The following is a 12,803-nucleotide window of genomic DNA, read 5'->3' on the forward strand; positions in this document are numbered from 1 at the left end:
TTGTGACGAGTTTCGGGATGTTTGTTCATTTTACATTCATATAGTAGACTTGAGCTAAAATGAAATTTTTGAGATAAATTTTGATAGAACAAGAGCATAAGAAACTGCAAGGGCACTCGGTAGAGAACATACCTCCGCCAGGCTGAACACTTTACGTTTTGCATCCCACTGAATAGGTCGGATCTGAATCCAGACCTGAACCAAAATCGAATCGGCTTGTTCTCGTCACCTAACCAATTCATCCACATAGTTTTGTCATAACCCGTCCACAACTTTTGAAATGTCATGATATATATACACTTCTGGTCAAAAGTTTTATAACACCCCATTTTTCCAGTTTTTACTGAAATTTAAGCAGTTCAAGTCCAGTCAATAACCTGAAATGGTACAAAGCGAAGCGGTAAACTGTCAGAGGTTAAAATAAAAAGTTTAGGTTACCAAAAACTGAAAAATAATGTAAATTTCAGAGTTATTAAAAAGGCCCTTTTCAGGGAACAAGTAATGGGTTAGCAACTGCAGCTGTTCTGCAGCAATGGAAGTAAATTAAGCCTTCAAAGTTGTTGCAAACAATTCCTACAGGTGTCCCAACTTTTGTTTATTAGTTGCAAACCCTCTGTCTGTATAAAAGCAGTGTTGGAATAGACTGTGTTGCTAGACCCTCTGAAGCATTATTTGGGAAATATTGCACTGCAGGAAGTAGTATATTGCTATCATAATGGTGAGAAAAAGACAATTAACAAAGGAAGAGAGACAGACCATTATAACCCTTAATAGTGTCAGTTTTTCCCTTTGAGAAATTGCAAAAAGCCAAGGTGTCAGTGAGTACAGTTTTCTACACCATCAAAAAGCACTTGGAAACTGGAGAAAACTCTGACAGGAAGACGACTGGCAGACCCAAAGCCACAACACAATCAGAAGACAAGTTTCTGAGAGTCAACAGCTTGCGTGATAGGCGGCTCACAGGACAGCAGCTTCAAGCACAGCTTAACACTGGTCAAAGTAAGGAAGTCTCAGTTTTGACTGTGAAGAGAAGACTTCGAGCTGCAGGTTTGACAGGTCGAGTGGCAGTAAGAAAGCCATTGCTAAGATGGCAAAATAAGAAAAAGAGGCTTGCCTGGGTCATGAAGCACCGCCAGTGGACTCCTAAAAACTGGAAGGAGGTCTTATGGACCGATGAATCAAAATTTGAAATCTTCGGTTCATCACGCAGGGTTTTTGTACACTGTCGAGTCGGTGAAATGATGGTTCCTCAGTGTGTGACACCAACTGTCAAACATGGAGGAGGAAGCGTGATGATCTGGGGCTCTTTTGCTGGATCCAGAGTTGGCGACTTACACAGACTGACTTGCACCCTGAACCAAAAGGGCAACGACAGAATTTTGCAGCGCCATCCAATACCCTCTGGTCTACGCCGAGTTGGTCAGGGGTTCATCCTACAGCAAGATAACGACCCAAAACATACCTCCAGGCTATGTCAGAACTACCTTCGAAGAAAAGAACAATACGGTAGGCTACAAACCATGGAATGGCCAGCGCAGTCTCCAGACTTAAACCCCATCGAGCTGGTTTGGAATGAACTGGACATAAGTGTGAAAGCAAAGCAACCAACAAGTGCAACACATTTGTGGGAACTTCTGCAACAGTGTTGGGAAGAGCTTTCCGAACAATATTTGATTTCCATTGCAGAAATAATGCCACTAGTATGTTCGGCTGTTGTATCCGCAAAAGGTGGCTACTTTGATGAGTGAAAAATTTAGATTAATGTTTGTTCAACAAAACAATTCCATGATTCCTTTTTTATCTGCAATTGTTTATTTGTTCTTTGCTTTAATTTCAGAGTACATTGAAACATTAAACTGATTAAATTTCAGTAAAAAGTGAAAAAATGGGGTGTTCTAAAACTTTTGACCAGAAGTGTATATATATTGTTGTGAGCCGGGGGTCGGTGGCGAGAACGACCACTAGGTGGGGAAAGCTTGCATCGTCTCCCACCAAACTCCCCAGAATTGTAGGCCGTCGCTCGGATAACTCCGCCAGCCGGCGGGTCGTTTAACAGACCGTGGTCGCCAATATTTCAACCACGTAGCGTAGGGTCTATTTGTCTATAACCAATTTACCTAATTAACTACACGATTTTGACTACCGGGGAAACCACGCCCTCGGTACATCTTGCATGAACCGGGTCACACTACCGACTATGGTTGAGTTCCAACTACTGACTACCAACTCCGGTTCGGGTGCAGCCAAGCGGAAACTGCCAAAGCCGTGCCAGCTACAATTGTCCGATTACCGGGGATAAAACCCTGCCGAAACTTAGATCTGAACCATCCTGGACTAAATAAAGAAAGGACGGAAACGAACTGGGGACATTTCTAACATGTTTTATTGCAGTAAAAGACAAAGGCAAGACTTAACGCGAATACTCAAGAAGTATTTACAATGTTCTAAATAAACTTATTCAGTTCTACTTACCAGATGGGCCCAAACACAGACACACACACACACACACACAAATGAAAAGAAACCGAGAGTTCTTTATTGGACCCTCGCAGCTGAGGAGAGAGACAAGCTAGGGGTCAGAATTCGGATGGGTACGCGGCTGTCGGAGAAAGGGGGTTCTCCATGCTGTGGCACCTGACAATGGTCCCTGGTTTGGTCCCCAGTCACATGTGTGGGACTCGAGGTTCGTGGCAGAGCTCGGGTGGTGAATGGCCGGGGTCCACGGAGGGGGGTCAGGGTCGCTCTTTCTTTCCTTGTAGAGGGCCAGCAGAGACACGTTCACCGCCTCAACAACCTTCTGCTCAACCCTCGTGACAGCAAAAACCCTTTTGTGACAGCAAAAACAAACCAAAACTCTGCTCTCAGAGAGTGCTCGGGGAATTTATGGACCTCCCTCAGCGGGGAGGGGCCTGGGTGAACACACCTCGCTGTCCGCCTTTGATTGGACAGGGTCCCACGGCATACCTTTCCGGGCGGGGTTTCAGCCTTGTTTGGAGAAAGCCGACCCTCCCTCCGCACGTGTTCGAGAAAGGTCATGGTGGTGAAATTGCCTCGAACATCCTCGGGAATCCGTCTCAGGCAAAGGTGCGCTGTGGCTCGCGAACCCAGGGCTGCAAGCGTGATGGTATCGTGGATCGGAATGGGCCGAGGGGTCATGCAGATGGGATGGTTGTTAGGTGGCTTGTTAGATGTAATAACCTAACTAAAAGAAATTGCAATGCACGCCTTTGATTCTACCACAAGACAAAAGGAAGGGGATCTGACTACACACATACTTCACGACATAACTGACTTTTTGGACATCTGTATCTTGAATGCCTATGGTTTCTAGATCCGTAACAATATATATATATATATATATATATATATATATATATATATATATATATATATATATATATATATATATATCTTCTTCTTCTTTTGGCTGCTCCCATTAGGGGTCGCCACAGCGGATCATACGGATGATCCGCATAGTGATTTGGCACATGTTTTATGCCGGATGCCCTTCCTGACGCAACCCTGGTCGCCTCTTACGACACAGGGATATGGTACACCTATTTTAACCGGGGTATACACCGGCACAGTACAACCGGGTGTAGTGGCGTGCGCCTGTAATCCAGCAACTCGGAGGCTTGGGTTGGAGGAACGCTTGAGGACGGGGCTCTGCACTGGGCCGTGCTATGAGAGGGTGTAGGGCAGCCTGGAATCATGGTGAAACCCAATCCTTATCCCTGTGTCGTAAGAGTTGACCAGGGTTGCGTCAGGAAGGGCATCCGGCGTAAAACCTATGCCAAATCAGTATGCAGATCATAACGGATGATCCGCTGTGGCGACCCCTAACGGGAGCAGCCGGAAGACGAACAACAACACACCGGCCCAGTATACTGGTACTCATTTCGCCGACCTCGGAAGGATGACAGGCTGAGTCAACCCCCTGGTGTATTAATTCAGTGGCCCAACGGGGCTTGAACTCAGGACCTTTTGGATCCCAAGCCGCTGCCCTAACCACTGCGCCAACACCAGGCTATATATATATATATATATATATATATATATATATATATATATATATATATATATATATATATCTATATCTATATCTATATCTATCTATATCTATATATATGTATATATATATATATATAAAAAATATATATATATATACATATATATATATATACATATAATAAATGACTGTTTTTACAGCCATTTTCCCTGCTGTGCAGGGGTTGGGCTTTTTCTTGAGGCAATGTTTTTTTATGGCCAGATGCCCTTCCTTACACCAACCCTGGTCGCCTCTTACGACACACAGGGATACGGTAGATCTATTCTAACCCGGGCATACACCGGGACCAGCACACTGGTACTCATTTCGCCGACCTTGGAAGGATGACAGCCTGAGTCAACCCCCTGGTGTTAATTCAGCAGTCAACGGGGATTGAACTCAGGACCCTGGGATCCCAAGCCGCCACCCTAACCACTAAGCCAACACCAGGCTTGTATGTATATATATATATATATATATATATATATATATATATATATATATATATATATATATATATATATATATATATATATATATATATATATATATATATATATATTGTTGCGGTTGTGGAAATTCGCAAACCACCATTCAGGTCCTGTAGGTGAGATATCTCTGTAAGTACATGTGTAGTTAGCCCCAAACCCGTTGTTTAGAGGGAATAAATGTGATTCATTCGGGCTGCGATGCTTTGAGATAGCTGTTTTTCTGTTCTATCTTTATTTTGAACCAACCACGTCTCAACCGCCATCACACAACAACCACCAACCACAACGCCGCTTCACAACAACAACGCCAACAGCCACGGCCTTTACCTTCACAACCCGCTCTCGCAACCATCGCATCACCGCCATTCCAAACGGCACCATGGCCATAAACCACCACCATAAACCCTCCACCACCTTCACCTCTCTCCTTCTGCGGCCATTCCCGCACCACCTGTGAGCACCGAGCGTCGGGCTGTCCTGGGCTCGTACAAGATACGCGCCGAGCCGCGAGTGCAAAATGCGGCCTTTCCGAGGAGAATTAGGATCAGGAATGCTACACGCCCACTCCTGATCCGTCCAATCAGCAAGCGCGGCTCGGCTTGGCCCCGCCTCCAGGCGCGTCTGTGTGGAATCGAGATATGCAAATTCTAGGATCAGGGGAGATTCAGCCCCTTTTTCTCCGTCCAATGGGTGAGCGTGACTCTGCCCCCGAGCTCATCCGGATCCGGAAATTTGCATATGGGTTCTCCTGCCGGCCTATAAAGCGCCGAGCGCAAGGCGAATCTGGCAGAGTCAGTTTGGAAGAGCAGAGAGTGGCAGAAAAGCGAAGAGAGTTTTGGGCAGAGTCAGTTTTGGAAGAGCGGAGAGTGGCAGAAAAGCGAAGAGAGTTTTGGGGCAGAGAGAAGGAAGAGTTGTTGCGCAGGAGTTGTTGTTGCGAGGCAGTTGGAGCACGGAGTGGAGTCGGGAGGCGAAGGCGTCCAGGTGGTTTGCTGCAGTCGGCTGAGGAGAATTGGGGGAAGAGTCCGAGGAGCTCGGGTCCGAGGTAAGGAAGACGGCGGTCGGCGACGAGGTCGCGGTGGAATCGCTCGTCACGGGACCCAAGCAAGCCAGCTATACTCTTTCCCCAGAGCATCAACAATTCCCCCTTTCTCCCGCGCTGAGATAGTATGAAAAGGGGGCCCCGTTCCCACCCCACTCCAAGCGGTGCCAACGAAACCCGCGAAGGAGCACGAAGTCGGGGCACTGCCGCGCTGCGACATTTGCGGCTCATCACAAAGACGCGGGTAGGACCCACCCGGTCTTGCGGACCTGACCGCTCCTTCAGGTCCCGCGCAAATATTGGCCCACAGGCCCCGTCTGCCCCCTTGTCTTTGAGGGTGGCCTTTTCTTTTGCTTTTGAGTAAATGTGTTGTTGGCGCCGTCTGTAAAGTAAAACTGTTTAAGTGTTGCCGTGTGCTCGCGTAGTCGGTAGTATCTCTGCGTCATTGTTTCTTTTGTTACATATGCTGATTGTGCATAATTGTTTAAATTGCTTTATGTGCATTCTGTTTGGCTGTATATGTGTGCTCTCCGTGTGCCGAGGAATAAATGTGCATTATGTTGAACTGTTTTCCCGTTTCGCTTCGTCTTTTCTTTAATTGAATCTCCATCTTGCTTCACGTAACGGGTTCGTCGTGGGATTAATACGCCCGATAATTAATCAAAACAGTCGAGGCCGACGATAACACCGCTCGGTTATCCCGATAGCACGGAACGGATCGCTTAAGCGGCCCGTGTCCGTAGTCGACCTGCGGCGAGGTGCGATCGCCCGGTCTACCAGCCGCGTGGGTACTTAGGTAGGTCGAGTTTGGCGAACAACCCTATCCCACGCGGGTGGCCGATTGGCACGATCGTAGTGAGGCCGAAAGGCCCACCCGTGACTAGCTCCCGGCGTTAGTCCGAGAGGGTCACGACAGAATTGTCCGTCCGGTGGGCGACGTGCCGCGATTCGAGTCACGTGGCCATTCGCACGTCGGCGGGCACGAATTCGCAACAATATATATATATATATATATATATATATATATATATATATATATATATATATATATATATATATATACACATGCATACATACATACATACATATATACATATATATATCATTTTGGTACCATCTCTCAATGGTGAAGAATCACTTTAAAAAATAAAAAAAACAAATTCATTAATATCCGGATCCGGATCTTCAAAATCAAAACAATTCATCCTCGTCACACACTCAACCTGGCCGCCAAGTTTCGTTCGAGTCTGTCAATAACTTTTTGTGATATCCTGCTCACAGACAGATAAACAAACAGATGGACAGACAGGGTTGAAAACATGACCTCTGTCCACCTTCGATGGCGGAGGTAATAAATGCATGAAAGAATGAATTAGGTAAATAAATTTTCTTTGCAATTGTTTTTCAAAATACCTCTGAAGGTCTATTTGTTTTATCAAAAGTTCACTATATTTCATTTTGTCAGTGAACATACCACAGACACTGTGTGGTGAACATTTATTAAAACAAGTGTTGCTACAACATGACCGAATGACGGTACATAAACCATGTCAAACTCACCTATGTGATGTGAGCACCACAGCGCCTCCTCGAGCCACCTCCTGGCTTATCGTTTGCCACAACAACCTCTTGGATTTTGGGTCCATGCCAGAACTGGGTTCATCCTGCGCACGTGGGAAATAATACCAACAATGCATTACAACCACCATTATTCAACACAAGTTTCCGCACAAGGACCCTCAATGCAATTGGAGGCAATCAGGCTCATAACGCCTGCGCAATGGTTGTTTATCCGTGCTTTGTCCTTTTAAATGCTGAGCAGAAAGCAAGGAGGCAGTATGTACCTTTTGTTTTTATAAATTAAGTCTTTGGAATGACTTGACCAGGGTTTGAACTACCGACCTTGCAGACTCCGTAGTGAACACCCTCACCATGACACCATGGCATACAAAGTCTGGCATATGAAGAGCTATACAGGCTCTTTTGTAAATGTTATTGGGTTTGGCACACAACAACAACAATATGTGAAAGCCTCACGAGAAGTATAAGCTGTGGTTGTCCAAGCAAGGCGAGCGCGGTAGAAAGCTTCCGTTTTGTGCCTCCGCTGTAATATCCAACACGTTGGGTGCTATGCTGGCTCAGCCAAAGCCGCTCCATCAGGTTTGTAGCCACCTGTGAGAATCATGCATGATATAACAAGTAGCAGTACACTCAAAGTATACCACCCCCATACCAAAAAAAAAAAAATCCTCCAGCGCGCGTCATTCCCGGGACACCTTTGGTGCCCCGGCAATGCCGCCATGCAGCACATGGAGACAGAATTGGAAGGGAGCGGTGTGCAATCATTGATTGATTCAGTGATTAATTGCATAATTAAAATAAATAATAGTCGTAAAATAATTGATTTCTCAAACAATTGCCGAATAGCATCTCTAAATCACCACCATTTCATCCGAATCTGTAACTTTTTGAAAATTAATTGATTGAGAAATTCAATAATTAATTGATTAATCAATAAATCAAGAATGCCCTTTACAGTCAAATCACTTGTTCATTGCCGTGCCCAAATATCAGTTTCCAAGCTCAAAAGGTGCCTGAGATATTGCCAGAATGAGAAATAAAATAAATAAGTCATTAATAAATCGATAATAATTAAGTAATTAATCAATTAATTGATTAATATAAAAAAAATTTCTTTTTTAAATTCTTTTTTCTTTTTTCTTCTTTATTAAATTATTTTTCTTTTTTTTTTCTTTCTTCTTTTTTAACTCTAAATTTGATATTGGGTCATTCCTGATGGAACTTTTTGCCATCTTTCAACTTTGCTTCAGGTGGGAAGCGTCGGGGATTTGCGACGGCATGCCATCGACTCCGCTCCAGCTATCCTCATGCTTTTTTGGACATTCCAAACTCGTTTGCATGAAACTCAAAACACAATAATTCAAAGATGTGGTGGTTGTTCAAAAAGTGAAAAAACTGCGATGGTTTCCTCATGAAAGATCCAGTGATGCACAAACCTCAGCAAGATGTTGGGATGGGATGCCTCGAAGACGCGCATAGCAGCACAAATGTTCCAATCCGGACACCATGGGGTCCAACGCGTCAGATTGCGGGCAGTACCCAATCTCCACACCACATTTCTGGGCTTCTTCCAAATCCAGCAGAGCACTATTTGAAAGACCATATGTTGCACAATGTAAAATAGCAAATAATTCATAAAATCAAAATTCCCATGAACAAAGAATTATCATTATATTACACAGCAATATTAAGCTAAGAATGAATCCAACTCGATTGCTCAATAATAATAATAATAATAATAATAATAATAATAATAATAATAATAATAATAATAAGAGCTCGAGGCACTCTGCCTTATAACTGTGAGCAGTTATTGCCGGGTACCATGACACCCCGCTTTGATACAACCCTACTTCAATCGGACACCTGATCCACACTTTGAAAGGGAGTGGAGATGAAAGGGATCCCCACAGATGTCACTCACATACAGGTCGCTCCATGAGCTTCGCCGTGCCCACTTTTTCAACATGAGACTTTCCGCAACCATATCCGCACACACCCCGCAGATTTCACACCACTTATGCGCACGGCCTGCCCTGCTCTTATACCACGCAAGTTTCCCACGCTCACTCTTTTCATGCACACAAGCCGTCCAATGGCGGTCCCACTGCCGCTTTGGGGGTCCCGTGAGCATCACTCGCATCTCGCAGCACATAAGGCCTTTGTCATCGGTTCCCAAAGGAAAAGTTTATTAATGAAAGAGCACAATTTTCTTTCCTTTGCATAACATGAGAATTCACATACCTTCATTGGATGGTGTATATTAAACTTCCACGACCAAGGTGAGGTTAATGTTTATTCACTTCACATTAAACACGTGTATTACATATCCATCGGTTTGTTTATCTTCTATATATTACTAAAACTCTCATCTTGAATATATGTATGTATGTATGTATGTTCCCGAAATACAGCCAAAACAGTACACGATAGCGCAAAAGTTTTAGGGCCACCTTACTCAGCATTCGCCTACGGTGTGCAGTATCAAGTTTCGTTAAAATTAGGCAATGAAAAAATGATGAAAAAATCAATTCCCGATTCAGTCAAGCACTCTTCGGGAGAATTTGATCAATGCAAACAACCTCAGCGGTATAGTTCGCTGGAGCTATCTTTTTTTCTTTCTTTTTTTTGAAATGATTTTTTTTCTTCAACCGCTGTCACAACGGGAACCCAACGGGTTCACGGGTCATCAAGTAAGCTTTTAAAAGTCAGGCGAAAACGTAAAGTATTTTTCATGAAAGACTATGAGAAGTATTTTTCCTCTGTATTTGAGAAATAACGTACCTTCATTGGGCGGTATACATTATACCGCTGCCGAGATCGTTACACACAAAACATGCATTACTTCGTTTGTGGTGTAATCAAAATGTACGTTTCTTTCCTCAAAATGGTAGCTTTATTTTATGATAAAAGACTCATTGTCCAGTCTTCAAATATATAAGAGGCCTCTATAAACAAACTGAGTGTATGTGAAGTGAAAAATATAGCCACGATTTCTGGGCGGCTGGAGGGAAAGGCATGGCCTAGCTAAAAGGAGACGCTTGTGACGTTTGCGGAGTGGAGGGAAGGCGTGGCCTGCAGAACGGGCGACACCTTATGTCCCACCCATCCACAGACACGAACAGCTGTACGCGGTATATAACATATGATTTGTTGGGTATGATAAAATAATTATTTCTCCGAAACTAAATAACCTATCAATACTGGACCTTGCAGTTATGATCCAGTCACCCTTGTTGTAAATATTTTATTTAACAATGACGTCATCAGTCACGTCATCAGTCATCATGACGTGGTTTGGCAACCACATTGGTTTCATGGAAAATAAATAAAAAATAATCTTTTGGAAACCACTGCAGCGATCGATTTGAAACTTTGCAGTTACGATCCACTACACTTGCTCCATCTAATGTGACGTGGTTCACTTTGATGCGTTAAGCGGTTTCGGAGAAAATGGTTTTTAAAGTTACGGTTTTCAAACAAACGTGGCTGCCAAACCACATGACCGATGGCATTCAAAATTTGCATACTGCCATGATTTGATGAATGATCACGTGTGTGAAGTTTTGTCTTAATCAGATAATGTTCGTTTTTCCACCAATTTAGCTGCTACACCATGTGACCTATGACATCATCATTTTTGCCCTGCTTGTAACGTTAGGAGATGATATTTGAAAAAATTTCACTTCAATCGGATAAGCGGTTCCAGAAAAAAAACATTATCTAGTGTTTTTCTTCACTCCAATATGGCTGCTGAACCACGTGACCTATCGAATATTCTTTATCACGCCAGTATCCCCAAGTGATGAAAAATTTGTCTGTGAATTTTTCCCTCAATCTGTCCAGCCATTCTGGAGAAGAAGATTTTTGAATGTTTTAGGGTAAATCCAAGATGGCTGCCCGATCATGTGACCTATGACATCATCGTTAAACTTTATTCAGCATGGCTAGTCGATCATTTAGGTGTAGTTTCACTTTGATCTCTAAAGTGGTTCTGGAGAAAAGTATTTTTTCGTTAAAAGAAACAAAAAAAAACATGGCTGCCAAACCACGTGATGGATGACATCATAAGTTTAATAGTTTCATTTTTGTTTGGATGACATCATTTTATTTTTATGTGTGTGAAGTTTCAGATTGTTCGGACAAGGGCATCAAGTAAATCAATTTTAGCTGCTCTATCACATCACCAATGACATCATCACTGCAAGGTCCTTATTCCCCATTGGCATAGGAATGTGATGTGCTCAGTTACATTTTTTTCTAATCAATGGGTTCAGAGAGATAATTTTTTTCCCGTTTAATCCAAGATGGTTGCCGTACCACGTGACCTATGACATCATAACTATCATTAAAATATTCTTCATTTGGGGGGGGGGGTCAATCCCACCCTCAAAATTTCATGTCAATCAGACAAGTGGTTGCTGAGAAAAAAAATGTTGAAGAAATAATCGAGCAAAAAAAACCCCAATACGTCCAAAATGGGACGAAGAATAACTAATATAATTAAAACAAGCTCAAATGAACTAAGATCCTCGTCCTCTTAATGATGACGTCATAAAAACGAATATGACGTCATTGTGATGTATCAGGTTTGCGATAAATTATCTGTGCTAATGCCCGGCTTGATTCCCGCAAACAAAATTCAAACAGCTTGCCTCGTTTCGGAGATAATGGTATCGGTGATTTCCATTAGCGGCGATATTATGACGTCAACTTTTTTTCTCGGAAGAATTTCCAAAATCGGAGATGGTTACTGCCTGCGCGTGGGCTTTCTGCATATACATGGCAAGTTTCACAAATATCCGATGAAAACTCCGGGTTGTGAAACAAAAAATGTCAAAAAATAGGAATGACATCATAAAAATTATTATGACGTCATAGTGATGTATCATATGTGCGGTAATTCATCTCTGCTAATGCCCTGTTCGATTTCCACAAACAGAATTCAAACAGCTTGCCTAGTTTCGGAGATAATTTTTTAGGCGATTTCCATTAGCGGAGATATTTTGACGTCATAACTTTTTTTCTCGGAGGAATTTTCTAAATCGGAGGTGGTTACTGTCTGCGCAGGGTCTTTTTACATATATACACCAAGTTTCATGAAGTTTCGATGAAAACTGTAGGCTGTGAAACAAAAAAGTCCACAAGAAGAAGCAGAAGAACAACAACGTGAGTAAGACTTAGAGATCCTCCACGAGGATTTAAAAAGGCACAGAACAGAAACAATAGGGTACCACAGCCTACAAGGCTAATGGTACCCTAATAATGATATAAATAAATAATAAAAATAATAGTTTGCCATTCACAGGTTCTAAAGACAGCTGTTCACACAAGAGGGTAATCCCTGGGAGTGTGAATTTGTTTTATTGAACTCAAGGGCCTGCAGCACACACAGAAACCGCATGCTGAGATAGTGAGCAGTGTAACCGAGTGTGAAGGAACAGCGGAGAAGACCAGACCACTTGCTGCCCACAATTGAGGCAGGAATTTTGAAGTTGTTCAAGGTGCCAATGATAACTCGCTTACTCTTTGCCACGACCAGTGCAGGTAGACGGGTCCTGTAGATTAAAGTCCTCCAGGAGGACAGCGCAGACATTGATGCATTGCACAGCACGTGAAACACCAGCATGAAGTTTATACTTTG

The 12,803-nt window shown here is 43.2% G+C and overlaps 1 protein-coding gene across 1 annotated transcript in view; it reads right to left on the reverse strand.

Annotated features, from left to right (window-relative positions):
• Window positions 1-12,803, reverse strand: part of LOC147028925 (uncharacterized) — a 245,031-nt gene that overhangs the window by 10,774 nt on the left and 221,454 nt on the right. The window contains exons 59-61 of the mRNA XM_085879809.1: window positions 8,596-8,746; window positions 7,616-7,750; window positions 7,139-7,242 (exon numbers count right to left, since the gene is read on the reverse strand). Coding sequence (XP_085735935.1) covers window positions 7,139-7,242; window positions 7,616-7,750; window positions 8,596-8,746 — 390 coding nt within the window. The remainder of the gene's footprint in view (window positions 1-7,138; window positions 7,243-7,615; window positions 7,751-8,595; window positions 8,747-12,803) is intronic.

Source organism: Eptatretus burgeri, chromosome 4, assembly GCF_056783735.1.
Source record: "Eptatretus burgeri isolate ZD-2024b chromosome 4, Ebu_testis_v1, whole genome shotgun sequence".
Classification (NCBI taxonomy): Eukaryota; Metazoa; Chordata; class Myxini; order Myxiniformes; family Myxinidae; genus Eptatretus; species Eptatretus burgeri.